At 40.2% G+C, this 18,774-nt stretch overlaps 1 protein-coding gene across 8 annotated transcripts; it reads left to right on the forward strand.

The window, feature by feature from the left end:
- Positions 1-1,009: 1,009 nt before the first annotated feature.
- cblc (Cbl proto-oncogene C, E3 ubiquitin protein ligase) lies at positions 1,010-18,708 on the forward strand. 8 transcript variants are annotated; one of them, XM_084358399.1, is made up of 15 exons: positions 1,010-1,293; positions 3,700-3,941; positions 4,161-4,957; positions 9,995-10,141; positions 10,234-10,390; positions 11,089-11,210; positions 11,758-11,895; positions 12,000-12,087; positions 12,239-12,370; positions 14,922-15,104; positions 15,829-15,984; positions 16,177-16,232; positions 16,669-16,752; positions 16,866-16,921; positions 18,018-18,708. In XM_084358399.1, the coding sequence occupies exons 3-15, from the start codon at positions 4,605-4,607 to the stop codon at positions 18,152-18,154; spliced, it is 1,809 nt and encodes a 602-aa protein (XP_084214525.1). In that variant the 5' UTR covers positions 1,010-1,293; positions 3,700-3,941; positions 4,161-4,604; the 3' UTR covers positions 18,155-18,708. The 8 variants fall into 8 exon arrangements, with proteins under 8 accessions (XP_084214525.1, XP_084214526.1, XP_084214527.1 ...); XM_084358400.1 differs by having other exon boundaries at positions 3,738-3,941; XM_084358401.1 differs by lacking the exon at positions 3,700-3,941.
- Positions 18,709-18,774: the final 66 nt, after the last annotated feature.

Raw genomic sequence — 18,774 nt, forward strand, 5'->3', positions numbered from 1 at the left:
GTGACATGTAATGGTGCACAATAATCAGATTTCAGTGTCAACACAAACCTGGTAAAGCAGTGTCTGAGTTAGTGTCTCCCTCTTGTGGAGGCTCAAGTTCCTCTTTCTTGACACAACAAGATACGAGCAACATCCCTGACAGATGCATCCTTTTCTCAAGGTGTTATAGAAATAAATCATTTGTCCACTGGGATGTTGAAAACACCTGATGACTGCATGAATAAAACAAATTCAGGACACAAAATATGTTAAATTATATTGAATATATTATGTTATATACAGTATTTTTTAATTAAGGTCATGCACGTCAGTTATTTTAAAATATGTCATAAACAAAGGTTCTAGTAGTGTTTTTATTATGTTTATCTTATAAGTTTATATCTGAATTATTTTATGTTTATGTAAGTGAAGGGTGTCAGCATTGAGTAGCAGTGGCTGCAAGCTGTGGAAAGTAACTATGTACATTTTCTCAAGTACTCTACGTACAATTTCGAGGTACTTGAACTTTACTTACTCCATCTCATGCTACTTTATACTTACTACTACACTACCTTTTATACTACTCCACTTTAAGAGGCATATATTGTAGTATTTACTCCCACATTTACTTGATAACTGTAGTTACTAGTTAGATTGCAGATCCTAATCAATACTACACAATATAATACATTAATAAATAGCCTAACATAAATTATGATGTAATATTGTAATACAGATATATATAATATACAAAATCCACAAGATACCCAGCATTTTGTAAATCTATAGAGTACTTAAATGTAGCTCCACCTTTACCAGTTTCAGTATTAATGATGTAAGTTGCACATTAATGCATCAACAATTATAACTAAGAAAACAATTAAATGTACATTTATTCAGATATGCCTATTCTACATCATGAGTAGCCTACTTTGACTTTTACTTGTAACTTGACTTGTATTAATACACTATGGTTCTGCTTTTTTTTTATTTTTCTGGAAGCTAATAGCACAACTGCACCCGAGCCACAGGTAAGTGTCGCCACGTTTTGATAGTATTTACAGTTGCCTACGAGTATGGTGACGTCAGCTTGAAATTGGCTAACTAGTTGGCTCCGCTTCGGTCGCTATGCAACGGCGTTTGAAGCGAGTTTAATGTTAATAATATTACGAGGGAGCTTTGTTGTCACAGTAAAAAGTCTGGAAACATGTGCAGACTGGAGACAGAGACTATGCGAACAGTGTCCAAGAGTTTGGAGACTGTGTTGGAGACAAACAGCTTTCGCTAGCTGTTTTTAGATGTTACCTGTTGCAGGTCAGTGGGGGATGGGAGCCGGGTGGCTTAAGCGGCATCCCCTCCCTGAGAGGGGCGTGTAGCAGGACGGAGCTCATTAGCATTAAAGGTGCAGTCACAGACACAGCCTGCTCTCAGTAGAGCTCACTTGAGCGACTTTTAGACAGCTGAAATTCAGGACCACGGATGGGTTTGGGGCAGTACATTTCGAATACAGTGGTGTTGGACCTCTGACAGCTGTGTGAAATTGATTAAAAATAGTAGAATATGGGACTTTTAACTCTGGTTGAACAGCCACGTTAGCAGCTGGCTTTCGGCCTCAACGGTGTTTTCAGCTAGCGGTTGTTAGCCTTAGCATGCTAACATGCTCGTAAAAACGTCCTTAATCTAACGCACTGATTTTTAGCCAGCTAGTAGTGTTAGCTTAAATGTAACCATCGTGCCGTAGTTTAGCCAGCGCATTAGCTTGGTAACTCGCTAATTAACATTAATGCAAAGTTTAGGTGAGGGTTATGAAAATGTAATTAGTTAAATTTACAACGTAAATTAAGAAATATTAGACAGATAAAGATTGTGACCTGAGGATGGCGCCGCAGGAGTGTTCAGGTAAGTAGGCCTGAAACCTGCTGGAGAGACTGCACCATGCTGATGTTGAGGGAGAAGAGACACCCAGCTACAGTGATCAGAATCAGAATCAAAATAAATACTTTATTGATCCCCGAGGGGAAATTGCTTTCCTTACAGCTGCTCCCATTCAAAGTCCAGAAATATGCAGGGGAAAAAAGACAGTGGGAAAAAATGAAATTAATGATAAGAATAACTATCAGCAAGAACAACAAAAACAGAACAAAAATACAAGAAATGTAAATTCTACTAGAATATATCTGTGTATATATAGTGTAATAAATAATGCTGCAGTTGAAAATATATGGGTTATTGAACATTGTCTTAATTATTGCACATAAGAGAGAAACAAAACGTCCACAGTCCTCCTATTGTGGGTGTCTGACACTCAGAGAGGAGTTGAACAGTTTAATGGCTGCAGGCAGGAATGATTTCCTGTGGTGCATCTTGGTGGGATCAGTCTAGAACTGAAGGTACTCCTGTTGCTGACCACCACATCATGGAGTGGATGGTAGCCATTGTCCAAGATGACATGTATCCTTGGACAGCATCCTCCTCTCTGACACCACCGTCAGAGAGTCCATCTCCACTCCTGCAACGTCACTGGCCATGCAGATCAGTCTGTTCAGTCTTTTGCCATCTGCTACCCTCAGCCTGCTGCCCCAGCACACAACAGCATAGAGGATAGCACTGGCCACCACAGACTCATAAAACATCCTGAGCGTAGTCCGGCAGATGTTGAATGACCTCAGCCGTCTCAGAAAATAGAGACAACTCTGTCCCTTCCTGTAGAGGGCGTTAGTGTTCTTTACCCAGTCCAGTTTGTTATCAGTGTGGACCCCCAGATACTTATAATCCTCCACAATGGAAACAGGGGTCAACGGCACCCTGGTCCTCCTCAGGTCCACAACCAGCTCCTTGGTCTTTGTCACATTGAGCTGTAGATGGTCCCGCTCACACCATGTGACAACGTTGTCCACAGTCGTCCTCTACTCGTCCTCAGCACCCTCACTGATACATCCAACTATTGCTGAGTCATCCAAGAACTTCTGGAGATGACAGGTCTCTAGTTGAAGTCCGTGGTGTAGAGGGTGAAGAGGAAGAGAGAGAGGACAGTCCCCTGTGGGGCCCCGGTGTTGCTGACCACATGTACATTGTGCTGCAAATCGTTTTGTACTTCCCCTCAAGTTAAACTGTATATCTACACTGTTCTATTGGTGCTTTAGTTACGTCAAAGGATTGACTACTTTTTCCACTACTGCTCATCAGCACTAAACACAAAGTACAGCTGTTGGAAATGTCTTAGTTTGCTTATGAAGCAAAATATCAGGTAGAGCGATTCTTACCAGGAGATGGCCCTAAAGGGAAAGTGTGTGAATCATCAAAGTTTACATGAAATCATCTTAGTTCAAGTTTAATGATATGCTTTCGTCAGAACCACAAATTTCAACCTCATGGTGGCGCTGCAGTAAAGGTCAGGGGATCGCCACAGTCATTGGGCTTCATCCTGGTGAAATGCCAACTAAATCTATTTAATAAACATATAAACAGTCAGGTGAACATGATTTTTTATATCCCATTTGGAGAAGTTTATGGAGTTGTTGAGCTTTGACCCCTGAGCTGAATGCACTTCCTGTTCGTAAGAAGTCTTACCTGTGTGGATACTAAGAATTACTCAAGTCTTGTTCTCTGCTTTCATTCTTGGTAAATGTTTGGTTTTTAGTCCACACCTCTCTCTCTCTTCCTCTCTCTCTCTCTCGCCCTCTCTCTCTTTCTCTGCTTGCCTGCCTGCCTGAGCAATAGAGCAAAGAAAACAAACCTGTTCGTCTGGCTGCAACCAGGAAACCAATCAAAGGGTGCACCAAAAGGAGTGAGCAAGAGAGAGAGAGAGTGACACCAAGAAAAGAGAGACAAAGAAGAAGCCACAGCTCTTCAGCCGGTGACAGAGAACATGTTTCCGGCTGTGCTGTGAGTTGACGTCTCAGCTCTGTTGACCCTTGACAATGTGGGACTGCTGTGCTGCTGAGATGTGCGCATGAATATTGGTAAGCATGCTAAACAGGGGGCGAGAAAGACTCAGTGTGTTCAGGTGGAGAGAGTTAGGATGGACTGGAGACAGATTTTAAAAAGTTGGAACTGTTTCAAGGGCTGAGTGTCAGTCTCGAACCCTGACTTCGTTTGTTTTCCGATTGTTGGCCTCTTATGTTGTATGGCTGTTTTGTGGCTTTGTGTAACAGATCTTGTTTTTTTGTATTTTTCTGAAGATCTGACAGAGGAATGAGAAGCTGTAAACGAACAGGAGTGGAGTGTTTTGGGAGGAAATGAGTAGCTTCGAGTGCATTTAAAGTGATGCCGTAATTGAACGTGCCGTCCGCTGTTGGATAATGTAAATGCTTCTGGATTATCACTGTATGGATTAACGGGTGATGCTGTTTGGGGAGGCTAAGATGTGTGGCTTTCAGATGAAGCTGGGAACTCACAAAAATCGTTTTAAGGACAAAAAGCTTAAACACTCAAAAACCTGAGCCTGTGTGCACAGCAGCTCCTATTTCCGCTCATAAACATTCACACCTTCAAAAGCTTTTGAATCTCTTAAAACAGCACGCCCATTATTATTTATTGTCACGCCCCCACGCAGAAACACAGACAGACTGACATTAAAGGTCGTTTTTGATTCACATCACTTCCAAACACACAACAGTGACATTATGGCGGCAGCAGTTTCGGCAGCCTCCCAGGCCCCTACCAGTGCAGACCGGCGGCTGGTGGACAAGGCCCTCAAAAAATTGGAAAAGCTTCACGAGCTGTGCACTAACCCCCGGCTGGGCCTGAGGAACAGTCCCCCGTACCTGCCAGAGCTGGTATCTGAGTCGACAACGCTGCTCGTACAGGTTTGGGAGCCCTATCGAGGCTCGAGGGTGACGGGCGCCAAGGTTCCCCGGGGAGACGAGGCCAAGTACCTGAGGGTCCATGTCAGAAACCTGCTGGATAAGACGGACAGGGCCGTGCTGCTGTTTAAAGAGGGACGGGAGAAGATATTTGAGGAGACATCCAGCTTCAGGTAAGAGCATCTCTGGCATCTATATACATATACACAAGAGAAGCACGTGTTAGCGGGACAGTTTGGTTTTGAAAAATGTCTTTAAAGACAATCTTTAGCTTCTGTGTTTGATTATAAGAAACATTACATTTTAATGAAAAAGAACATTTGTGTGAATATTTCATTTCATGTTTCATTCATTCATCCATGGTCAGTTATTTTAAGAGGGACAGCGGACCAAACCTTTGTTCTCTGTCTTGTTTAAAATATTTATTGTCATGTAGGCCCACTTTCACGTGTTTCTCATTTTGGAGTACATATTTTTTCAAAATCAGAAAATTAATCAGCACAAAATTTGACCATTTATCCAACTGGAAATGACAAAATATGCTTGTTGTAGCATTTTAAATCTGAGTAATTGCTGTTTTCTGTGTTTTGTATTCTTGGTAATTGAAATCTTTTGGTCAGTTGACAAAAGACATTGCCTCGGGCTCTCAGAACGGGCTCTTACTTCTGCCACTTAATAGACTAAATAATCGGTTGATTAATCTAACAGATAATCTAGAGATTAATAGCTATAAATATTTATCATATTTTTCTACTTTTAAAGCGATGGTTCCTGCAAATAAAAATGAAAAACACAACATATTAACCCTATTGTACGACAGCAGACAGTTTGAATGAAAGTATATTTTAAGTGCTCACAGCAATGAGACATTATAAGTAATACACTCAACAGCAAAATATCTTTCCAGAGACAGAGTCTCTGTATTTGGGATAATCTGCAGATCACACTGTTTTAATAGGGACTCACTAATTCCCATGAAAGGTGTTGTGATTATTCTGAGTAATGGGGGAAACTTTTTTTTTAGCTATTTCCATTTCTGTTGTTGAATTTTTTAAAATTCTGTGAGCAGCACAAATTAAATAATAAAAAAAAACAAAGTGCCCGAGACCTCACAACCTGATAAAAAAAAAAAAACTGTCTGTGTCGCAGTATCGCCCGAGGTAACCAGCCTTAAGCCATTTCTTTTTTGACTCAACCAGATCATGTTTTTTGGACAAGTTCCTCTCAGTGACCTCGCTGTGAGACAAATGAACTGACTATTGGGTCAGAAGGAGGCCACACATCCCTCAAATCTTGATCCAGTACCATGGGACTGGGCCCTGAGCTCTTCATGAATCCCAAAATAGCCTTCTTTTTTTACATAACTGGATGAAAGAGTTCTGACTTAATACTTTAAAGTTATGATAGAGGCCTTGACCCCTCGCTGGACGCTAAATTAAATTATGAAATAACCATTTTAAACCATCTGTAGACGATGCGGTGATGTAAAATAACTTCCACGGTTCCCTCAAGTCAAATATAGACTTCGCTATGCACCAAGATAAAAACAGTGACTATATTTTCTAAGTTTGCTGTTCGGCTAAAGTGGATATTTTGGAGCCGCTATAAAAAGAGTGACTTTTTTTATTTGGAGTTCGGGCTGCGGCCGCTGCTGCTGTTGGGACTACTAATGATGAAGGTGGAAAAAGGGGCCAAACCTGCGTCTTTGTGATGCTAATGTGGTGGAACTGGGCAAAAGAAATGACAACATCAGTATGTGAGGAGCTTGGGAGAGAGATTGGCCTTGAATGGACGTTTTTTTTAAGTGTATGTCCAAACAGTTGTATCCACGGGGTATACATAGATATCCTCTGCTTTTATTTTACTCACCTACAACTCGGCTGTATTTACTGCAGATGTATACAACATAATAAATCCTTTAGCCTTGTAATAAAGAGCAGCAACTGAAGTTTCTACCACTCCTAAAAAGTTTTCAATCTTTACTTTTCTTCTTTTCAATCAAATGAAGACGTGCTATATGTCGAAATAGTAGGCACTGTCCTTCTATCTATCTGTCTATCCATCCATCCAACATGTGTGTGCGTGTGTGTGTGGGGGGGAAGTACCATAGACACAATTTTGGTTATTTTTCCAGGTGTTCATGTGTCTGTCCGCCTGTCTGTCTGTCTGATGACAGATATTTCTCAGCGTGCAAGATACAGTCACGAAGCTTGACAGATGTGCCGTTGAGATCAATGAAGGCATTCAAAGATGGTTGTTTCCAGACCAATGAGCACTGAATACTAATGAAATAATTCAGAAATGACTGAGTATTTACGTATATCAGAAAGCGAACACGTTGACGGGCATCACGGCAGCTGTGATCGGCCCCAAAAATCGAGTTTCGGTCGCTGTCTCGTCTCTATTTATGTTATCGTTACAATATGTTTGCTGATTATATTTAAATACTAACATAGTGAGTTATCGTGGTTTCTTGTTTTACACACATGGCGAGGCTTTTCCAGTTTAAGGGATAACAATGAAATACAGTACGCTGCATTGTAAGGATTAAAATTTATCATTTTATATGAGACGTTACTTAACATATTGTTCCATACATCTATATCGCAAAAAGTATTCTCACTCCTCTGCTGTACAATTTCACTAATTGTATGCAAATTGTTACAGAGGCTATTGTTTTATTTCAGCGGAAACTGACAATCAAATATGCCTTATTTGAAGATTTGTTACATCATCTTCAAGAATCTTTTGTACAGATAAGATGACAAACAGATGGCCTTTTCACCACAGCCTGGTCCGCATGGGCAGTCATGTGGCAAATTCACACAGTGTTACGTGTATTGTGGCTTAGATGCCAGGATGAATTGTGCAAATATCCTTTTTGGTGTTTTTATGATGTTCTGCAAAAATGTCAGGACAGTAAGCTGCAGGTACTCCGTCCACTTTTAATAACACTGACTGTTGGATGGTCAGAATAATATCCTCGCCTCCGTAAGTGAAATTTGGGCCGGCTATCATGCGAGGCTAAAAACAGAACTGAGATAAGACTGAGAGGTGAAGGCGACAGAAACAGGCGGTGGAAGGTTCAGCGGATGGAAGATTATTGACTGTGACGTTATGATGGCTTTGGCCTCCTCTGACTGGAATTTAAGAAACACATGCAAAATGTGCCAACTCAGTTACACATACGACTACAATTATGAGCAGAAACAGCATAAGAAAAACACTTTATAACACCATACACTGTATTTATTAAATACATCAGTTGTGTAATAAATCAGTTTAACTGTTAAACAATACACACAATATTACAGCCATTTGTGTCCAAAAAACATTTGCAGTGGTGTGTTTACTGTAAATTTCACCACCATTTGTCTTGTCTTTTGTGATGATATTTTTATATACACAGGGTCAGCCAAAGCGAGAGATGTGGCTTACACATTTCCTCCTACCTTACTCTCCCCTCCTCAACAACAATGAGGTTTTTCTAAGTCTATGACCCACACAGACAAATGTGCCTTTAAATGAATGCTCGATGCCTGGACTGATCTGTAGAAGATTTTCAGAGTTGCATCAAAAGTACAAAAGGAGAACTATGTTGTAATAGTGATGAATTGATATGATTAACTAGAATTGTTACACAGTACACTGTCTTTGGGTTTCAGAATCAGTAGATACCCCCTCTATATATGAATGTACAATTTTAACTGCATTTGTATTATAACAGTGGTACATACTGTAGTTTGTGTATTTTGAAATTAGTCAAAAAATGTAAATTGGCCAGCAACTTACAATTATTTTCATTGTCGATTGAAAAATGTTGATCACAAGTCCAAGATTAGGTCCTCAGCGTTTGGTCCACAACACACATATATTCAGTTTATTGTCATAGAGGAGTGAAGAAGCAAGCTTGAATCAGAGAACTACTCAAACTGATTAATCTACCACATCCCAAAATAGTCTGTGATTAATTGAGTAGATGACAACTCATCAATGAATCATCGCAGCCCCAAATAAAAATGGCTTATTTATAATAAACAGCACATTAAAGCATATTGCAGCATGTTTGATCTATTTTTGATTCATTAACAGAAACGTTCACGGTCCTCCTTCACTCAAACCTGTATTTTGTTTATTGTTACTTAAACCCTGAAAGGTTGACCTGTGAAATGTGCCAGCAGATTATTTTTATTTATGTTTCCTCGATGTCTGGAAGGGATGTTTAGATACTTCAAAGACTAAATGATACTTTTTTACTTCTTTACAGTTTTGTGTTATTGTTGAAAAATGTTTTTTGCTGATGACAAAGTAGTTTTAAACAATTTTGAGTGAGACCAACTGTTGTAGTAAGCCGTATGTTGGCACGCTGTGTTACACGTATTTTAAAAAGCCAACACAAAAGTTGACATTTGTACTCTTATGATAAATGACTATTAAGTTGTTACTGACCACAGAAGAACATAGAAGGAGAATAAACTCTATTAAAGTTTGACCTGAGGTGACACACTGCCCACTGGAACATTTTGTGGTATTTACAGTCAAGCATACAGCAGAGAGCATCCTGTTTGTTAGCTGGACTACCTGTTGTGTGTGTGTTTGCGCGTGTTTGTGTGTGTGTATCTATGGAAAGTATGTGCATGGCTTGTTTCAACCGAAGCAAAGCAGTAGAGCATCAAATGTACAATAGCTAGAGCGATGTTTCCCCCCAAAAAAAGGTGTTGTAGAATTTAATTTTAACGTCTTCCTTTTAAGTTCTACACAAACTATTCACAGCTATTTACTATTCATAGCCAACTCACTGCTGATCATGTCTCACACCTGTTCTTTCACACCTACACTGCAAGTTAGAGTCTTAACGCTTAACTCTCACTGATACATCACATAAAACTTAAAGTAACACAAGGCCCACAAGTAGAAAGCAATAGTGCCATTAAATAAAGGTCCCTGGTCTTTGACACTTTGAGCTTTTAAGAATATTATAAGGAGGCGTGTGAGATGAGGGTTATCAGTTTGAGGCAAATGAGTTGCTGGCTCACAAGATGGTTTTATATATTCCCATGAGAGCCCAAACCATTATCACAAACAATCTTTCACTGTGTATTTTTATGTATATTTTCTACACCACTGGACCAGAACATATCATTTACGAGCAGTGTGTGCCTATTTCTATTTCTACAACCACAACTGAGAGTCTGCCTTTTCATTCTCAGGAGGAACTTGACCAAGCTGTCCTTGCTGTTCAGCCACATGCTCTGGGAGCTGAAGGCCATGTTTCCGGGGGGAGATTTTCAGGGCGACACCTACAGGGTGACCAAGACAGAGGCCGAGGGGTTTTGGTGGCATCGGTTTGGTAACAAGTGAGTGTGGGAAACTTAATGACTCAATGAAAGCCTTTTTTTTTTTTTGAGTCTGTCAACATTTACCACATGTTAATAATGTGTTCTGACAGGTGTATAGTGCAGTGGAATACTTTCAAGGAGCAGCTGCAGACTGTACATGCATTTGAGGAAGGGATGGAGTCCATGGCTCTGAAGTCAACTATAGATCTCACCTGCAATGATCACATCTCCGTGTTTGAGTTTGACATCTTCACTAGACTGTTTCAGGTCAGGTGACATTTACCTATTAAAGGTTATAAATGGTTAAACAAAATAATAATAGTGTGACATTTCGGTAAACACGCTTGCTTTCTTGCCAAGAGTTAGGTGAGTAGGTGGATACAACTCTCATATCTGCATGAAAGCAGCTGGTTGGCTTAGCTTAGCATAAAGACTGAAAACAAGGGGAAACAACTAGCCGAGCTCAGTCTAAAGGGAACAAAAAATCCTGTGTCTTGCTCGTTTATTCAGGATACATACCAAAGTGTAAAAGCAACAAGTTGTGGTTTTTACTGGTGTTGTAATGAAACCATTTACTGAGTGGGCACAGTGATTTCCTGGTCTCTCCACTGGTTGCCTCTCAACCTCACACTGATGGCATGACTCCAGGAAGTTACGTCCCCCTGGCCAAGAAATAGAACCACAAATTGTTATTTTCACACTTCAGTTTTTGTACGCTTTTATAGAAACAAGATGTGAGAATTAGCGAGCTTATAGAGAGAGCTAGGCTACCTGTTTCTCCCTATTCACAGTCTTTATGCTAAGCTAAGGTAACTTGCTGCTGGCTGTAGCTTCTTATTTAGTGTGCAGACACGAGAGAGATATCTTTTCATCTAAAGTGGCTCTTTAGAAGACAAAATGTTGAACTATTACTTTAATAATGAGACATGATGAACATGTGTTTACATCCTCTCCTCTTATTTTAGCCCTGGAAGTCACTCATTAGGAACTGGAACCAGCTAGCAGTGACTCATCCAGGCTACATGGCCTTTCTTACCTACGATCAGGTTATAGCTCGTCTGGAACACTACCTGCACAGACCTGGGAGGTGAGGAACTGACTAATGCACTTCTCAGAAAAGCAAACTGAGGGGGTGTTGAGTGCTTGAGTTAAATCAAATTGGCAAGTGATCTCAGCTGTAAGAAATTAGGTCCTTGAAGCAACACAGACCCACGGCACTCCAGAAACTTTCAGTACCTTTCTATTCATTAGGAAAAGTTTAAAAATTCAGGAGCAAAGAGGCTTCATGATTACATTTTAATCTATTTTGAAGTACCTTCTATTTATTACCCTCTTGAGTTTTTGGCATACTTTTCATTGCACATCAGACTCAAGATTTTCAGCTTTCCATCTAGCTTTCGAGAGATTATGTTCTTGTTATGTTGAGTGCAGCTTAATGAATATTATAGCTGTTTTAAGAATGAGAGGGATTTTACTGGAATGAATTGCTCAATTACAGAGAATACAGAAACAAATACAGACCAAGGCAACTGTATTTTACTCAATGACACAGAAAAACTGTGAACTTTAATGTCAATTGATGATTTTCTGTCTTATAAACAAGTGTGATTTAAAAGGCTCTCTTTCCCCCACAGCTATATCTTTCGTTTGAGCTGCACAAGAATGGGCCAGTGGGCTATCGGCCATGTGACCACTGAAGGTAGCATTGTCCAGACCATTCCCCAGAATACACCTCTCTACCAGGCGCTCATTCAGGGCTTCAAGGAAGGCTGGTAAGACGAAACACACACAAACACACACGCACATACAGGTCTCGGGTTTATTATTTTTCTTTATGTCTTCTCTCTCTAAGTGCTGTGTGTTTCTGTGCCTGCAGCTACCTTTACCCAGATGGCCGTGATGTGAACCCCGACCTGACGAGCTTGTGTGAACCGGCCCAGAGGGGCAAAGTCAAAGTTACAGAAGTAAATGATGCACTTTACACCTCGTTATCAATTTATCAAACTGCCAACAGCATCCTGAGGCTAGACAAAAGACAAAACATAGATAATATCCTGAGATGTTGTCTTATTGTTTTCTGCCTTGTCTGCCTGTCTACCCACTGTACCCCAACAGGAGCAGTATGAGCTCTACTGTGAAATCGGCAGCACCTTCCAGTTGTGTAAGATCTGTGCGGAGAGGGATAAGGACACTCGTATCCAGCCCTGTGGGCATCTCCTGTGCCAACCCTGCCTCAGAGGCTGGCAGGTATGAACCCCCATCCATTTACTCATTGTAGCCTGCTGTACAGTATATCCAGCTGAAAAAAAAAAAAGGCTAAATACTGGCATGTTAAACCGAGCAGCAATTACCGTAACAGTGTGTTCAGTGGAGTGTAACAGTCTGGGTCGACTAAACTGGGTTTATTTTTGTAGGCCTGTTTGTAGATCAGCGTCTCCATGGTTTGGTTTTGGTTGAAGCCCCACCATCCTGTAACAATGCTGGTTATTTGAATGTGGTTTGGGGTTGACGTCAAAAATACGCTCTGTGTTCAACAAAGTATGCAAGGGATATACACGTAATAATATATATATATATATATATATATATAATAATCCTCACAAATCAATGCTCAACGATTCATTTTGAGCCAAGAAACTCAATTCTTACCTTATTGCCTGCCCTGCATGAGTTTTTATTGAATTCACAAAAAATTATCTTAATTGTGCAACACTTTCTAATAAATGAGCTAAGGCTTCTATAAGGCGACCTCCATGGTTATCATGCACTTTTACACCAAGATATTCTTCTTTGAAGTAAGTGTGAAACTATTACGCTGCCTCTTAAGGTCAAGAGAGCAGTTTCCTATCCTACTTCTGTTTTTACTGTGTAGTCACATTGTATCAGTCAGCCGTGTTGAACCTCACAAGAAATATTCAGTACACCTGTACTTGTGAATTAGGTCACATGTTATCCACAAATGTGTTACAAATACAGGTCTCCCAGGCCAAAAAAAAAGTGCTGACAATGACACACTTAAAGGGTAACTGCACCAATTTTACATGAGTGTGTTTACAGGTCTTGGGAAGTACTACTACTGCATATGTGAGAAATAGTATTAAGCCCTTTGTGACTCCAGAGGAAGCTGAGTGTAATCTGATAAATTGCCTGCAGTGATGTCACTCAGTGGCTAAATTGCATTGTGGGTAATGTAGGAGCCAGGTTCTGAAAAGCTCATTATGGACAGTTTAAAAACAAATGATCAAAATCCACACAGCAGAACCAGAGATATCACCTTTTCTATTCCACACTTTCTTCTTCCTTTTCTATTCTGGCGTCTACATTACCTTCAATGAGACATCACTGTACATAATTTATCAGATTACATGCAGTTTTCTCTGGAGCCAAGAAAAGCTTCATACTAATTGTTCACATATCCAGCAGCAATCCCCAGGACCTGTAAACACACTTTAATGTGTAAAATTGGTGGAGTTTGCCTTTAAACCCTCTTAAACCAGAGCAAATAGTTTGAAAACTCACTGGAGAGACAAGCATGAAGCTCAGTTCAGTGGGTTAAAAAAGAAAATTGCTGTGAAACGAACCATAAATATCAATGACAGATGCTTTCCACATGTAAAGTGACAACTGTAAAATTGAAGACGGGGAATATAATGGGACTTTAAGCCTGATCACATCATTTAAATATCAAAGATACACAGAATATCACACGGTGGTCATTCATTAAAATCAATTACATAAGCCAATTTTAGATTGCATGCAAAGGCCAAGAGTTTGTCAAAATGTAGTCAGCAAAGACAGCGTGTCCTGTGTGCACTTTTATGTTCCTCAGGGGCTCCCCCGACTTCCTACTTCCTCTTTCAATCATGACATAGAAAATAACCAATCAGAATTAAAGCTGCAGCTGGCGTATTACAGTTTCACGCTCCACTACTATATCTTTCAGTCGGCCAGCCAGTACTCTCCCATCTGTTCAGGAGGTCTTCAAGTCTTTGCAAAAGTGCAGAGTAGCAAGTCCTGACATTTGGCTCAAGACTTCCTGTGTGAGCTCAGGTTCACATCCTCCTCTAACTGTATCAGTCTCATTCTCTTTGACAAGAAAGAGAGAGAGAGACAGAGAGAGGAGGACGCAGACAGGAAAAGAAATTTAGATATGCTTTGTGGACGTCAGACCACAATGGAAAAGTTGTAAGTTAGAGTAGATTGTGGTGAAGTTTTCACTACAATACAATTACTTTGATGAGTGTAAAGAAAAGAACAGGCAGTTAAACCTTTGATGTAACAAAGGCATATGCACACACTGAATACCAAAGAGTCTTATTTAGTTTTATTTCACGATTCAATGCAATGTGGGCATATAAAAGAGTTTGAAATAAGTAATACTTTTTCGAATTGCAGGGTTGCAAACTGTAAAATAGGCAAGGGCAGCAATCTAAAAATCCTGAACCGACCCGATCTGCAAAAAGGATCTGTGGTCACAGGATTACAAAAAGCAGAACATGTGATATGAGCATAAAAAAACCTGGAGACACTTGAAACCTGTATGCTGGAGCTTTGAAAGAAAAAGTAAAATGTTACAGCAATCTGGTTTTCATTTATAGAACACCACAATCTACTGTGACCGTTAACCGATGTACTTTCCACCACCTTGATCTTTTGAAGAAGTGGTGTTTTTTTCCTTTGATGACAAGTCCAACATATTCCACTGTACACAGTTCAAAAGGCATCAAGTCAATGGGCGGCTACCGTTTTTTAATGTTTCCATTACTCTGCCCATGACCTGCCATCGATGATTATCTAGCAGAAGTCAGCTGGCAACACCTGCCCATACTGTCGCTGCGACATCAGAGGAACAGACACGATCCTCATCGAGCCCTACCTGCCAGGCAGCGGCCAGTGGGAGGAGGAGTGTGAGGACGATGCAGAAGACGAGACCCACGAGGACATTGAACTGATGGTAAAGGAAATGGCTGCCCTGAGGAAGGTGCGTGAATACATTATGAATATAAATGCATTCATTTAGTCGATGGCAATGTAGGTCTGTCGACCAAACAGCGCCACAAGCAGGTCAAAGTTTAAGCTTATCAGTTTGAACTGACTGGTTGAACTATTGGATCTAATGTTGTGAAATTTGGTACAGAAGTTCATGTCACGCCAAGGCGAATTGTGTTAACTTTGGTGATTCCACCAGTAGCGCAATCATCAGGTCAAAATCTTAATTTTAAATTTTACTCTTTTAAAAATATAGCTTTAACTAAGGCGGTGAGCAGCAAACAATATACGATCGCATATTAGCATTGTAATTGTAAGCATGTTAGTATGTTGACATTAGCATTTGGCTGAAACCACTCCTATGTGAAGCCTCACAAATATGTGGTATGTAGACTCTTAGTGTTGTTTCTATGTGCTTTAAACTCATTCAGTCTATATGCTTGTAGTCCTATGAATTAGCAGGAATGACTGTATATGCGTTACTGTTTGGGCATGTCGTTTGCAACATGTCAAGTCAATTTTGTTTGTACAGCCCACTAATACAAATCACAGATTTGTCTCAAGGGGCTGTTGGATCTGTACAGCACATGAAACCCTCCATCCTCAGACTCTCTCCTCCTCTCGATTTTCCTCCTGTGGCTTGAAAGCAATGCTTGCCAGTGAAGAAGAAATTAAAAAAAAAAAATAACCCACTGACTGCCTACACTTTCTCTCAGCAGTTCTCAAGTTTGGACTACCAGGTTCCCAGCTCCCACCACACTGGTCCACCTCTGCCCCCTAAAAACAGCACTGCCCCATGCTGTCCATCTCCGTTGAGCCAATCCCAGACATCAGAAACCAAGACGGCGGCCAAACACTCCCACTCCCGTTCAGTAAGTTCCCACTGACACTCGAGCTATTTACATATTGTTGGTGTGATGTGTTAATTCTCTCCATCCTCACAGACACTCAACTCTGAGGATTGGTAATTCATGCGCAGTACTGCAGAGACTCACCAGCTGTATTGTGTGAGAGTGTGTTGTAGCTGATGCCTGCACGGTGTTTGTGACATTTTATCTCTTCAGCAGGCTCACGGTGGTAATGAAGCACGGAGAAGACACAAACACAAACACATAAACAGGTGAGACACAGTTTAAAACAAAGCAGTGAAGGGGGGAAATGCTGTAGTTATCGACATGCACACTAGAAACATACTTGAGTCTAAACGTTCTGCTAACACTGTATTGGAGCGACTTCTTGCTACTTAGATATGGACCTTGACACTTGACAGAAGTTACTCTAACCTCTAGCAAGTGTTAAGCATAATGCTAGGGACACATGAGGTGACTTTAAATATCTGGATCAACTGTGCAAAGATGTAGCATGTCATAAGAGGTAATTGATTTTGCAAATTGTGCTGGTTTTGCTGAGTGTTTTGTGGTTATAATGTCTTGCTTCATTTTGTAGTGTAACTTTTGTATAGGGGATTGCTGCTGTTTGTGCATTTAGCTTTTTCTTTTCTTTATTCCCATTAGCCTCTGTATATAAATGTGTTATGCCCATTCCACTGTATTTAGGCATCAGGGGGAGGAGCCACACAGCAGTGAGGACGAGGGGTTTGGTGGGTTGAGACTGCCTCAGCCACACCCGCTCTCCCTCAGGTGAGTGGCAGCTGTCTCAATTGAGAGAATTTGCAATGAACCAGTACTTTTCACCTCATTCTTGATTAAGTTGCTTTTGTTTCGCAGCTAATTTCATGCTCTGTTTTTGACAGTGCTGAATTCCTAAATGACGAAACAATTTCTTCTTCCTCTCAGAAGAGTGTTGACAGTAAGTTATTGCATGTTATAAGCTTGTGTCCTCAACTGTAAGTGAGATTATCCTAAAAAACTGTTTCTGCCACACCTCCCTTTGGAGGTGGACATTTCAAGCCTCCCTAAATTGATAGCATTTTATCAAGAGATGAGAATACTGACAACAAGTAACAATCCAGCTGCATTTTCTTATTGAAATAACATTATTTGGACTATGAACTCCATGTTTCTTTTCTTGGAGTTTTTACACACAGAAACACACTCTGTTGCTATATTGACAGTAAACTCCAGAGCAAGACAGGCTTCTTATGTTGAGTGTGACTAATGTCTCAGCTTAAACAGGACTTGTATAATGCTTGTTTTTCTTTTTCTTCCCTTTCTGAAGTCAGTCCTGACTGTCTTGTACTTACAACTCTACTTTATTGTTCCCAAATGAATCATAATCATACTCCTTTCACAGACACTTTGACATCATTGCAGAAAAGCACAAGTGAAACTGATAACGTTAATGACGGCTCAGTTCCAGCAATTATTGCAGAATTCAATCAGAATTTAAGCACCTTTGTTTGACGGGTAAAAATGTTTCAGTCTATTCATCTCTACAACAATAGCATACTCCTTAATTTGAGAAAGACTTATGTAAGCATTCAGCCTTAAAGGATAAGCTCATCAAAAATGAAAAATCAGTCATTATCTACTCAGGTTAATTTTCATAGTCCACAAAACATTTCTGGAGCTTCACAGCGAAACAGAGTTGCAGCATTCTCCTAAACAACTGTAGAAGACGTTTACGTTTAAAAGTAAAAAGTCACCATCTATATCAGTTTGTTTTTTTGGGTGAATTAATCCTTTAAGTCTTAATTCTGCACATTTCCAGCAAAGTTACCACCCAAAACTTTATTGGCAACCTACAATCTAATACAAGTCTCATGCTAGAATTCATCACTCCTTCCGAAAAGTTGATATATCTCACTTTAAAATCAAACATTATTGTTCCACAGCAGAGCCGGAGGTTGTGCAATATGAGTTTGCATTTTCAACCTCCTTAGACTTTTTCATTTCTCATGTGAATGCTACATCCCAGTAAGACTTCTTTTTGTGTTTGTGTGTAGGCGGAGCAGCATGGCTCAGACCCTCCAGCCCTGTCAAACAGAGACGAAGACAAAAGGAGAGCGAGGAAAGGAGAGCAGCAGGGCTCAGAAAAGACAAACGTGGCCTGGCAGAGATGACGAGAACAATGTCGTCCTGACAGAACCTCTGCAATCTAGAGACTCTTTAAATAAAGTGAGAGATACATGTCAACTAAAATATATTAAATCCACAAACCAGGCTTCAGTGAATGTAAAAATAGTTTTTGGTGTCATGTTTAACTGTAAGTGTGTCTGCTGCGCTGCTGAAGTCGAGATGAGTGGGTGGGACTGGCACGAAAATGGCTGAGCGAGGCCTCCTACTGTTCAATAATCACACTTCCATTACCTCCGCAGCAGGTTCAGTACTGATTCTTAAATACTGTATTGTCTCACACACAGTCCTTCTTCATAATTAAAGCCTTTGCCGAGCTGTCATGAAATAATAGAAATGTAATGAAGGGTTTTATATTTCAAAGTGTAGTTATGTGGACAAATAAGGAGGGAAATGGGAGTGAGTGTAAGAGAGATGATAGAAATGTGCTACCTCGTCATTTAACCCATACTGCAAGTTTGTTCTTAATAAGTTATGTGAGTAAATAAAAACTTAACAACGCCATCAAACAGTTTTAAATGACCCTAAAATCAAACAAATAAAGCCTATAACTCACACATACTTGAGCCTTTCGTTAGTTTTATTTGGTGGGATTTATTGTCTTGTGAAAATATGACCAGACAAATA

This window comes from Pagrus pagrus (genome assembly GCF_965226575.1).
Source record: "Pagrus pagrus genome assembly, chromosome: 7".
NCBI classification, from domain to species: domain Eukaryota; kingdom Metazoa; phylum Chordata; class Actinopteri; order Spariformes; family Sparidae; genus Pagrus; species Pagrus pagrus.